The sequence below is a fragment of the Colletes gigas genome, unplaced genomic scaffold, assembly GCF_013123115.1.
Source record: "Colletes gigas isolate AHSC1104 unplaced genomic scaffold, ASM1312311v1 Colletes_gigas_Sc00007, whole genome shotgun sequence".
Classification (NCBI taxonomy): Eukaryota; Metazoa; Arthropoda; class Insecta; order Hymenoptera; family Colletidae; genus Colletes; species Colletes gigas.
The window spans coordinates 5232787-5245127 of NW_025106636.1; the positions used below are offsets into that span (position 1 = coordinate 5232787).

General features: G+C 39.1%; 2 protein-coding genes across 6 annotated transcripts in view; one reads left to right on the top strand and one right to left on the bottom strand.

The window, feature by feature from the left end:
* LOC122396411 (C-terminal-binding protein) overlaps window positions 1-5528 on the top strand; it is a 29695-nt gene extending 24167 nt beyond the window's left edge. For 3 of the 5 annotated variants that reach the window (XM_043394772.1, XM_043394773.1, XM_043394775.1), the window contains exon 8: window positions 1335-5528. In XM_043394772.1, coding sequence (XP_043250707.1) covers window positions 1335-1668 — 334 coding nt within the window. In that variant the 3' untranslated portion in view covers window positions 1669-5528. Of the gene's footprint in view, window positions 1-1168 lie in introns of all 5 variants that reach the window. The other 2 variants (XM_043394776.1, XM_043394777.1) reach the window with 2 other exon arrangements.
* A 71-nt stretch (window positions 5529-5599) lies between these two features.
* LOC122396412 (protein glass-like) lies at window positions 5600-12341 on the bottom strand. The gene is made up of 7 exons (XM_043394779.1): window positions 12259-12341; window positions 10836-11024; window positions 9599-9929; window positions 8849-9121; window positions 7732-8067; window positions 7050-7217; window positions 5600-6346 (listed from the first exon to the last, which is right to left on the bottom strand). The coding sequence occupies exons 2-7, from the start codon at window positions 10897-10899 to the stop codon at window positions 6181-6183; spliced, it is 1338 nt and encodes a 445-aa protein (XP_043250714.1). The 5' UTR covers window positions 10900-11024; window positions 12259-12341; the 3' UTR covers window positions 5600-6180.

Sequence of the window (12341 nt, forward strand, 5' to 3'; positions counted from 1 at the left end):
TCGGTATTGAAACCTGCACAACTATAGTAGAGAATTTAGCATTCGTGTAAATGTTCCTCCACACATACAGTTTCGCCTAATTTTTCAAACGTAAATCTCAATTTAAAGTGAGCATATATTTTTTTTTTTTTATTTTTTGATTCTTCCCTCTAGAACTTAGGTATATATGGATTTAGTAGCTTTTCTTTTTCTATAAACAATTATCTACTGTTTTTAGAAATTGCAATATAACGTTTCGACCGTTTGCAGGTTCTCTTCAGACGTTCTAATACATGTTTTCATTTTTCTTCGCGTGTACTTCTACGAAGAAGGGCGTAAACATATTTTGTAAGATCAAAAATAAAAATAAAATTATGTAAACAGAAATTTATGTATTTAATTATACAAACATCGAGTATTGCAGCTTATGTTTAAATGGAATTTTACTTTTAAAAATCTTGTAGTAGTTGTAGCGAATGTGATTTACAGATGCTAGTAATACTGATCGTTAACTTGAACTAGCTATAAAGAAGAAACCGTAATGAAACGACGAGAAATTTAGTTCTTTATATTGTTGATACTTATTAGATGTAAGATCGAACGCAGGAAATCCGAAGAGGGCCTGTAAAGGTTGGAAACGTTATCTGACAATAAAAAATCGCTGGAATTTTATTCATTGGTGGTAAATTTTATGCTGCCATTACAGAAAGTATCAAAAAGTAATATTGCTTTATTTATGAGACAATAAACTGTACTCATTTGTGTAACAGGATGTTCTAGTGGTTTGTTAAAGTGTGGCATACCAGGATGCGAATAACATTATTATAAGGAATTATAAACATATAAGACTAACAAAAGTAATAAGATAATGGCATGTATACGTGTGAAACCAACTATTACTATTGACTGCTTTTAACCAAACCCGTGCAAAAGAAAAGAGAATATTTTAAAGTTTCTGTTTTCTGGATCTTTACCATAAAACTCATGTTATCAAGGACGTCTCGGGATGAAGAGTCGAAAGCGTTTTATAGTCGCGATAAAACGCTTGAAGCGACTCAGTCTACGAGCAAGTATTATTCAGCTTATTACAAGAAAAAAAAAAAAAAAAAAGAAAAAGCGTAGGGTATACTTCAGTATCGTTGCATTTGTTTCTCTTACACCGGGGAAAAAGATATCGTAATTTTTACAGAAACAGATTTTCAAGCAGATGTTAACTCGTATTACACGGAAAGAGAATCGAGTGTGTAAAGTAACGTGGTTAGAAGCGTTCGAACCTCTTTGGATTTCCTAAGATCGATTGGGCACTTTGTAAAAGGCATTTATCGAAGTGGCCAATTTCTTTTCGCTTTCTCCAGCAGCTACCCTGAGGGGATCAACGGCGGATACTATTCCGGGGGGCTGCCCGTTCAACAGGCGCATTCAACGACTCCTCACGATTCTGCACCCCCACCTCCTGGTGGGCATTCCGTCGTCGGCGGCGGTGGTGGTGGGGGTGGTGGCGGACCGAACTCCTCTGCAGGCGGTGCAGGCGCCGGGGGTCCGACAGGCCCTACGGGTCCAACGGTAGGCGGCGGTGGGGCTGGAGGCCCCGCTTCAGCTCCTCCTACTGCTGGATTAACCGGTATACCACACAGCATAGTGAGCGAGCCTGACCCCCGGCCAAGCCCACCTGCACCGAGCCCTCGTTGACCTTGAACCCCCGACGTCCACTCCAGCACCACCCTCCGATCTAATTTCCCTTAGCCATTCGCACACGACCTCCGACGACAAATGGCCGATTGACTAACGTGTGTCGTGCACGATGTGCCCCCAAAAAAATGAAAAAAGAAAAATAATAATGTCCGCTGCTTCCGAGGAACTCGAGGGAATCCATCCTTGAGCAAGAGAGTGAAAGAGAGAACGGGGGGTAGGCGGGAAGAGAGAAAGTAAAAAAGGGAGTGAAAACAAAAAAAAACAAGTGAGAATGAGAGGGAGAGAAAGAGCGAGGTTGCCTGCGTACGTCAGTGTTGCGTGCATGCCCCGTGTGTATGTTTCGAGCTTGAGTCTGCGTTTGGTGGGCTCCTGGAATAGTGCATTTGATGTAACATTGTGACCAAACCAAATACAGTTGGGCAGTAATGATGACGAGAGGCGTGCTGCGAGTTGTCCTGGCTAGAGTTGGAAATGACAAGCGGTGGGAATGACAAACGTTAAGAATTCTCTGTGTCGTAATTTTGTATAAATCACTTCGTATTTAACGCGCACGTGACGCTGGACAACGCAAACGGGGTGGGTGGGGGGGAAAAAAAAAACGATATTTCGTTCTTCTTATTTCTCTTTCTTTCTTTTTTCTTTTCCCTATCAAAGTTCGAAACACCTTTGATCGAGAAGATTGGTATTAGTTCCTCGAGCCCATGATCAGTTCTTCCTACAAATACCCGCAGCATCGAGAAGTACATTGGCTAGTCATAGAGTACAAATCAAACATGGGTGACGTTGAAAACATCTGGCACGTAGTTGAAAAGTATGTTAAAGCGAGTTTAGCCTAAATGTCTGTGCAAATTTTATCGATGATATATGGCTCTTCCAGTCGATAGGTCGCGAGACGTAGGGAATAAGTATCACAGAATTGTTTTCTTTTGTATTCCCTACTCGTATCGGTTCCATTCGTAATCGTTTTAAGTATTTCATACGCGAGCGAAATAGGAATCTTTCATTTTTCTATGCAGATATTAATTCATTTGGAACATGAGATCAAACATGTTCTTAGCGAGTCATGCATTATTTTGCCACACTGTATTTGGGTTCGCGCATGCTATTTTAGTTCTTGTTTCCGAAAGAACCATACTCCCGAGAGCATATACGATTTTGGCAACACCAGTAACTTTGACAAACTTTGTTTCTTTCGTGGACGTTGTAACTCTCAATGTTTGGTATATTATATTTAAACCGAAACGTAGTTGCTCATAAACATGTTTTTATGTGTTGCTCGTGACCATGAAAATGCTGCGTACACGACAAAACCGTGATAAAGAAAGAAATTAAGAAAATGTCACTAGTAATGTCTCATTTGTAGTAAAGTGGTCAGAGGTTAACAAACATTGCGAAAAGAAAATGGAAACGTGCGTAATCGTTGGGGCATTCGCTGTGCCCGTTGGTAGTACTGAGTAGAAGTTCGTCAAAATTGAATGCCTTCTTTATTGTATTTTTAAATGTCGATATCAATGCAGTAGACGCATTTCAATTGCCTTACATATTCGTGTATAATTAAAGTAAGGTTTGTTTGTCTTCAGATACCAGTTGGTCAATGAAATGTACTAACAAACTTCGAAGGAGACAGTGTTCGTGAAAAGGAAGAAAAAATTTTCGTTAAATGTAATTTTAGAACTTTTGATTATTAGAAAAAAAGGAAGAAAAATATGTTGTAAGTCTTCGTGTGTTTTACAGTGGATTCCAGGTGTACGTGGACGACAGATGTTTGAGTTACAGAAATGTGATCTGTTCCATTAAACGCTATATTTTTATGTATACCAAGAGCAATAGTAGACAAAAGATATATATTTCTGAATGAGAATGATTTATATAAAGAATTTGTGTACCAAGACTGTTTTTCCGCCTTTTTGCGAATGCTATCTGTCTTTGAAAGTTCATTGGTGTTGATTGAATCTTTATGCGCGAGTGTATAGTAGAACCATTTACTTTAATAAACCGAAGAACATTGTCATCTTTGATTTCGTGGCATCTATTTTTGTACTTCTTTCGAGTTACATTCATGAATGCCTTAACGTTTTTGTAAAAGAATGCAGCATCTTCATCCGAAATTTGAAATTCGTAATATAATAGGTAAACGTAATGTAATAGGTATCATTTGTGTTTCCGATGGGGACGAAAAACCATTTATTATTTCGACGAAGGAAATACAATACCTATCGGTTAGCGGTCTTTAAGCGTGTGAAATTGTAAACGGAAGAAAGAGAGAGAAAGTAAGAGTACACGAGCGAAAGATAGAACGAACAGAAACAAGTTTTATTAATTGATAATTATAATATGATTAATTATTGTATTAAGTAAAGTAATGCGATGTTACGAACACTTGAATATATTATCGAAAGATAAATCATTAAAAAAGAAAAGAAAATGGAAAATTTTTTGAGAAAAATTATTAAAAAGCGATGATAATAAGTAAATAATAAAAAATAAATAAAAAAAAAAAATAAAAAAAAATGGAAAAAAAAAAGAGAGAGAAGAAGAGTATGAAAGATCTATTTTAGAGACACACATATCTATTCGGTTCTTTTTTATATGATTTCGTTAGAACTACAGGTTAACCCCGGAATAACGGCGTTGGTCATTCATTTCTTATTATGTAATTCCAAAATTTGATGAGATGCGGTCGCGAAGCGTTGAACTTGAACACACTGTGTATCCCGTGTTTCCGCCGGGGCACAAATTGCGAGAAGTGATATATGTATAGATAATTAATTTTCTATTCTCAGCGGTCGATATGCCAGATAAAAAAAAAAAAAAGAAACAAAAAAAAAATGGAAGAGTTTCGTTGTTATTTAAAATTGTTCGGAAGAAAAGAGAAAAAAAAAACATAGACTGAATCGTTTGGTATTCATCGATGCCTCTGGGATGCAACCTTACACGAGCTTTTTGCTTTGAAGCTTTCAAGCGAATGAAAAACCATTCCAACTGATGTAGAGATCAGATTACCAAGCAACACTTGATCGATAATACGAGGCGATGTAGGAGCGAACGAGAGAGAGAGAAAAAGAAAGAAAGAAAGAGAGAAAGAGAGAGAGAGCGAGCGAGCGCGAGAGCAAGAGCGAGAGAGAGAGAGAGAGAGAGAAAGAAAGAGAGAGACGTAAACAAAAAAAAAACGTAAAGCATTACAGACACATACAGCGTGACAGAGATGACATTATACATTTTTAAATAGAATACGCTACGTACACAAATACTAGAGGTACGTCTGTAGCGCGACGAGATGGTCCAGGAAGCTGCATGCTTATTTAGAGGACTCTATAGAGGTGAGGGCCAACTCGTCTTTGCACAGTCGTACCAGTACATAACGTAGAAACATTATACATACTTTTTTTTTTTTTCAAGAATATTATTACTTATAAATACATCATTATATATAAAGAGAGAACGAGAGCGAGCGAGAGAATTTTGACGAGTGAAGAAGAGATGCTACTCTAATGAAGAAGACAGAGTTGTTCTTATATAGTTTTAATTGTGAAAAAGAGGCAAATTAATGTGAGGGTTCATGAACCAATATCTACCCACTTAATTACCAACTAGCCAGCAACATGAAGCCTCCTTTTCCTCACCCCCTCTTCCCACAAAGAAATAACGTGGGTCCTGATGCTGTGGGATTACAAAAAAAAAAAAAAGAAACTCACATATTCATTCATCTGTTTTTTAATCAGTTGTTCTCATACGAATATTATATATATATTATATATTATATATATATAGAATATAGCGTATATTCTATATATATTATATATATATAGAAAGAGAGAGAGAGAGAGAAAGAGAGAGAGAATCGTTTTTTTTTTTTTTATCAAAATGGCGCCAAAACACCTTCATTTTACAAAAAAAAGAAGCAAACTGACAAAGAAAAGCCACATGATGAAAATTGAAGGTGGTAAAAACAGCAACATTAATATTATAATTAATAATAATTATAATAAATACAATATTTGTACAATAATCAACGGTGCTGTGGTGGATGCTGTAGGTCTAAAACTGCGATACCCTGTTCACCTATCCTGACCTGTTTGTAATAATTCGTAGCATATAAACGAACGATCGTGGGAGATTTTACAAGTCCAAAAAATCTCTAAAATACAACGGTGCCGACGTTCCCCGTTTTATTCGTTTCCTTCGATTCGCTGTCACGATGAAGGGGATGAGTATAATGAATTCTTGAATAAGTTCCTAATGCCAAATACAGCACATACTGCGATTATTACTTGTCTTATGTATCGTTTTAAAAAAATATCCAAATGTAAGCCCTTAAATAACAAAAGCGTTCACGTGGACGCTTCGCGAATTCGAGTCAGTCAGGTGGCAGAACTCCTACGAGCATCGTCTGTCGCAAATTTATTTATTTTACATTCTCTCCGGTAAGCTCGAGCCAAGTTGAATCACAGGTATTCGACAACATCGCGGCAGGGCCCGATCGTTGTCGATGATCGATATCGAGCTGTGTCACGTCAAAGAACCGCCATGGACTCTCATATGCCTGTTGAGATTGCCGCTTTGACTGAACCTCAGCAGACACAGCTTGCACTGGTACGGTTTCTCGCCGGAGTGAATTCGAAGATGCTTCGTTAACGTAGAGCTATCCGAGAATGCTTTCTTGCAGAATCGACATCTGAAAACGAAGGATCGCCAGTTAAAAGGTAAAGTTATTTACGTGATGCATATATTTCGTTTCACGCAATTGCTACGATTATTAACCCTCATTTGCTCGTTATTATCGTCCAGCAAAGTCCGCCATTTTTATATGGTAAAACGCTTGGAAACGAAAACCGATGAATTTTTATATAAATGTGCTTTACGTTAATCCAAATAACATCTATAATTTACTACGGTGTGATATACTTTGAAAAAACTTTTCAACGTGCATCAATGAAATAATTAAATTTATTGTTTCTTATTAATGATTTTCTTGTTTGTTTGAATCTGCTTTCAGGACACGTCATTTTCATCCCGCGAGAATCATTAACAGCAATTTTTGTTTTTCTTTTTGTGAACGTTATAACAATAATTAATAAGCACCCTCTAGCTGCAAGGTCTTCAATTTGCTTCGAATCGGCTGTAGATTACACGCGCCTGCACTAGGTCGCACCCTAGTGGCGAGTACTGAATTAACCTCGTCGTGCATGGGGAAACCACATGTATCATCAGTGGTATCCGTAGGCGCGAACGCGTTAACCTATTCGTGCACTCGTTTGCATAAATTTTGGAAAAATTATTAATTCGAGTGCCGTGTGGTCGTATGGAACAGAACACAACAATTTCCAGGCAACGGTATTCGCAAGAAATTTCATTCGCGTAACATTTAAAAAGCTCACCTGTATGGACGTTCCCCCGAATGCGTTCTCATGTGTGTCGTGACGGAACTGCTCTGCGAAAATCTTCGGTCGCACACTGGACATCGAAACGGTTTTTCCCCGGAATGGGTTCTCGCATGAGCGGTCAAATTCGCGGCTTGACTAAATGCCTTCGAACACGCATGACACCTTTGAACAAACGTAGAGTTTTCAACGTCGCGTTAAACAGAGTTTTGTTTGTTTTGCGAATGTGTTTAGGAAAATGGAAGCTATATGAGTGGCATGATGTGTTGTTGTAGGTGAATACCGGCAGTCGTAATGAATTTGCTTCGTGGAGGTGACAACGAGTAACAGGTTAGGTAACAACATTTATCTAATTCTAGTCGAAGCTCAAATATTGCAACTGGTATGATTATGGTAAATTAAAATGTATAAAGAAAATAATTCTGTTTAAGTTAAAAGAAACTGTCGAGTTCTAATTAAGCATGTGTTTGATCAAAGTTGACTAGTGTAGTAGGCTATATTTATCAGAGGATATCGACGACAGTGTTAATAACAATTGGCCAAAGACTAAACAAATGAAAAAAAAAAAGATCAAAAGGGAAAAATTACATTTCCCGTTTCGATCGTCGCTGGTCGAGGTTCGAAACCTGCATCGATCGAACGTATCCGAGCGATAATTGGATTCCGACCCGTCACTAACCTAAACGGTTTCTCGCCAGAGTGGGTTCTGAGATGCGTCTTGAGGGTGCTGGGACGCGCATACGATTTCCCGCAGATTCTGCAGAGATTAGGTCTGCCATTGTCGTCGGACGCGACTGGATTCCCAGTGGCGCCAATGCACAGCGCATGCTCGCTGGACAATTGCAGCCTGGAATGGCCGTGCGTCGGGGGATGAGAATGCGGATGGGTGCTGGTGCCGATCAGGCTATTGGCCGGGGGTTGATTCACCCTCGTCTGTTGCTCCACGGGATTATACTGCTGGGCGGGACTTAACAGGGGTTCCACGCCCCATGCCGACGAATAGCTCTGCTCGTACCTACGCGCACACACATAGAAACGACTGAATAACTCTGCTCTTGCACCCGTCGAGCGCGTGACCCTACGGGCAGCCAAAATGGCGGGGGGTTGTCTTGCCTTTTCGGAGAAACATTCCTAGTTACTCTATAATTTATACGTTGCTCCAAGTAATCGAAGTAATAATAAAAATAATAAGCAATATTTTAATCCGATTTTGAACAAGAGTTACCCAATTTTAAGTATTTTCCGAGATATCGGTCGCTCCGTGTTTAATTATTATTTCCAGCATATTTGCTACGTTTTTGTCGACTTGGCTATATTTTATTACTTTTCGGAGAACGCAGATTATCGTTTAACGCACGAATCGCAGAAAAAGAAGATATATACATGTATGATTTCGAATCGACGCAATTAAAAAGACTTCACCCCTCTTCATTTTCCCGATACAATCACGAAACGAACCAATCGGTTCACGTTTCGTTTCGTACGGCTTCCAATAAAGTCTCGAATTCTCGCAAACAGTTTCGCTGTATAGAAATGATTCAGAAAATAATAAAGGCATCCGTGTTACCCCGTAGCCGCTATTAAACGCCTCTAAATTTTTATTTGCGTGCGAATATATGAAAAACTTCCCTACACGAAAGCAGTTCAAGTGATTTCAATGTGTATCGAATTATGTTGTTTGAACCCTCACATTATTAATGCAAGTTGTTGACAAATAAATTGAAAATGGTAAGTGTAATTATTTGTTATAAATAAATAAAGTAAGAAATTATTAAGTATCGAGGAGTCGTACTCACCCAGAGTGCATGTTCATGTTCATCGTCATGTTCATGGAAACGTTGACCGACATGGCTGGAGTGGTCGCGTAATGCGTTGGAGGGACTGGTGGACCGAGATTCTGAGTGTAATCTTGAGAATAATGATGTCCCGATCCACCAGTGGTGTAATATCCTCCTGTGGGGCTACCAGGATGGACCACAGCGTGTTTCAGAGACAGCAGGACGTCCGCGACGCCTTCCCCGTTTACGTTTCCTGGTCTTGGCGCGCATTCCCCTCTGGTGCAACCCCAACTGCAAGTAGAAAAAAAGATTTTAAGGGAGCCTTTTACGTAAGAGCTCTAAAACTGCAGAGCGTCCAAGATAACCAGTTGATGTGTCTTCAAAATTGTTAATATTGCAAAACTATGAACAATAAGAAATATTCTTGAATTTAAAAATATTGGCGATACCTTTGTGCAACAGTCTGTCCGTAAAAGTAATCGCGATACTTGAGAAAGTTACGCAGACGGCAGCGTTATAGTTCCAAGTAGAAACGCCAGGCATTAATCGGGCGAGAGTACGCTCATGCTTATTGCATCGTTAAAATCTTATTAGACTAGTTTCTTCGTTCGAAGAAGATTGTAAAATGGAAATATTGAAGATTTGAGCTTCCGTTCTTGCTCTAATATTTTAATATTTTTAGGTTCGTCAGGCATGGTGTATCGACTACGACTGGGTCAGGCCATTTAAGTTCCAGCAAGAACAAAATGGAGGACTTCTGCGACTCACTTGTAAGTCCCCGAACAGGGACTGAAGAGGCCAGGTGGCAAGGGGTCCAAATCCAGAGGCGGCAAAGGGAAACCAGCCATGTCGTCGACCCAGAAGCTCGCCCCGAACTCGCTGACCACTTGATTCTGCCCCGAGTTCTGGATCTGATGGCTCTGATCGGCACCGATGTCCTCCGGGGAGTTCTGAAGGTCCTGCAGGCGTAGGGTGCCTTGCAGAGCGCCCAAAGTCTCCTCGTTTTGATTGTCCGTTAACGTGTCCTCGCTGGATAGCACCCCGAGGGGTCCAGTACAGAGGCCGGAAGGTATAGTGGCCTCGATGCTTCCCACGGAACCTAACAGTTGAGGAAACGTTAACAATAATGTCTGTGTGAAGCGATTATAATGAAATATGATGACGATGATAGGAGTACAATTGTAATTTAGAAGTTTAGTGCGTTTGCGAGACGTCTTGTGCTTGTGAGCTGAGGATTTAAAGAACGCAATAATATAGAATAGGGTGGTACTTTAGTAGAATATAATAGGCTAGAATAATTGTTTGGTAGAATAGAGCATTCGATTGAATAGTACTCTACTATAATAAAATAGAGCAGAATGGTAGTTAAATGAAATAAAAAGAGAATAATAGTTTGGTAGAATAAAATAGTACTTTGTTAGATCACTATAGAGTAGAATCTTGGTAAAATAGGGTAGAATAGTACTTTGGGGAAGAAAGAATTTGGTAGTATTTTAGTTCTACTGAAATAGCAAAGAACAGTTGAAAAATTATGACCAGTGTACCTGTAAAGTTTCATTAAAATCAGACACTTTGAGGACGTTGAAAGGAGCAACTAGCATTAAACTCGAGTACATGAACATTCTTTGGCAACAGGAGTAACTCTATAATTCAAATTACTATAAATTTTGTCTACATTCAGCCCCTCATGAGTAACATTTGAGCCAGAATTTGAACATCCCGAAAAAAGACATACAAAACGCAGAGCAAAAGATTAATAGTAACTCGTTCTGTGTTTCCACCATTGCCAAGGAATACTCACATACTTTGCCGAAGAGAAGAATCGAAGGAAACGAGAAATTCACAAGGCTCTAGGGGTGGTAGAACTTAGACCGTCTTCTGCACATCTTTCAGCTCACGTTTGCACAAGACGCACAAAAATACTCTGTTCGCATAAATTTGTTGAGAATTGGCACAAAACAATGGTAATTTGAACCGTGTTCGTGGCGACGACACTGTGGCTCACCTGTGCCGAGGGTGTACGTCGGCTCGGAGGTGTTCACCGCGTGATGATTCTGCAGAAACTCCATCTCTGTGAAATATCTGGTCGCAGCCTCCCTTAGAAACACCCCCGTTCACCCCGCCTCCCTGCGAAATACGCGGACGGATCTCCTCCTCTCCGCGGAGACGACGTGGTCCAGCCCCTCTGGTCGTCCTGGCAACCGCACATTGCTCCGTGAGTATGACCGACTTCTTCGTCAATACATTTCGCGATATTTCCAATTCGACCGCCGATACCGTCGCGATTCGCGAACGCTTTCAATGGCTCGTTCCTAATCGCGATATTGTTTCCAGGAGAATGGACGATTCGGGACAATTTCGAGCTCTTCGATTTCTCTGTGTTCGAATAATCGGAGTCTCAAGAGTTACTCGAATACTATTCGAACACTGTGAACTACAAATCGACCAAACCCAAATCGAGCTGGGCTTACTTTTTTACATTTTTCTGTATTCGAGTATTCAGAGTGAAGAATACAAAATACTATTAAGTTCATACAGTATTACAATACTTGAATTCTCGAATACTATTGGAGCACTTGACTATTTAAGTATCATTGGAATTCTTATGTGTTCGAGTGTTGTGCCCAATACACTGGTATCTAGATATTTGTAGCATTAAGGATCTTGAACTGCACAAAGATTTGAACATTGAATTACTAGAGTAGTATCAATCCTAATGTATTTACAGAGCCAGCTGGAATAGCTAAGACATTTCTCAAAATTTATCAGTATCATATCTTCAACAAGGTAAATAATAACTAATACAAATCAAAAATTATAACTGCAGAATTAAAAAAGAACCAAGTACTCGGAATGGAACTGTACAGTTCAACAAAATTCAAAGAATATCAAAAATTACATAATGAGTTCTCATTATTTAAGCAAATGAATATAACTACATTTATTTAACAAATAATTTGTTAAAATACAAAATTTTATTTAATTGCACTAACTACAAATTAATAATTCACTTCTTTATTTCTAATATTCTTTGTATTCCTTCAAACTTCACGATCGTAAATATTTCTTTATTATTTTACTATTTTATAGCAAATCAAGACTCTGCCCTCTAAAGTTTCTGAACAAATTATCGCACACTAGCTAAAAGATTATCCCCAGTGACTCAATTTAAAAATAACAAAATTATCATGAACTGTCGTTAAATTGTTTAAACATTATATCCTCCGTATGTCATCGTTAATACTGTCCCCCGTGCAGGTAATTAGCGAATCGCAAGGTCCAACCGTTAATCGCGTTGTTGCCCACCTGAAAGACTCTCAAGTTCCTTAATAGTAAAATCATATCAACGCAACTTCATGAATGACTTTTTTTATGAATGACTGAAAGGAAAATGCACGTGCATGTGGACCCGGAGCGTATAGAAGTACCTTTATGGCTTGGAAGACCTGCCCGGTTTCCTCTAAAGGCTTCTGCAGAAAATCTGCCAGATATTTTCATTCATAGCCTGAAA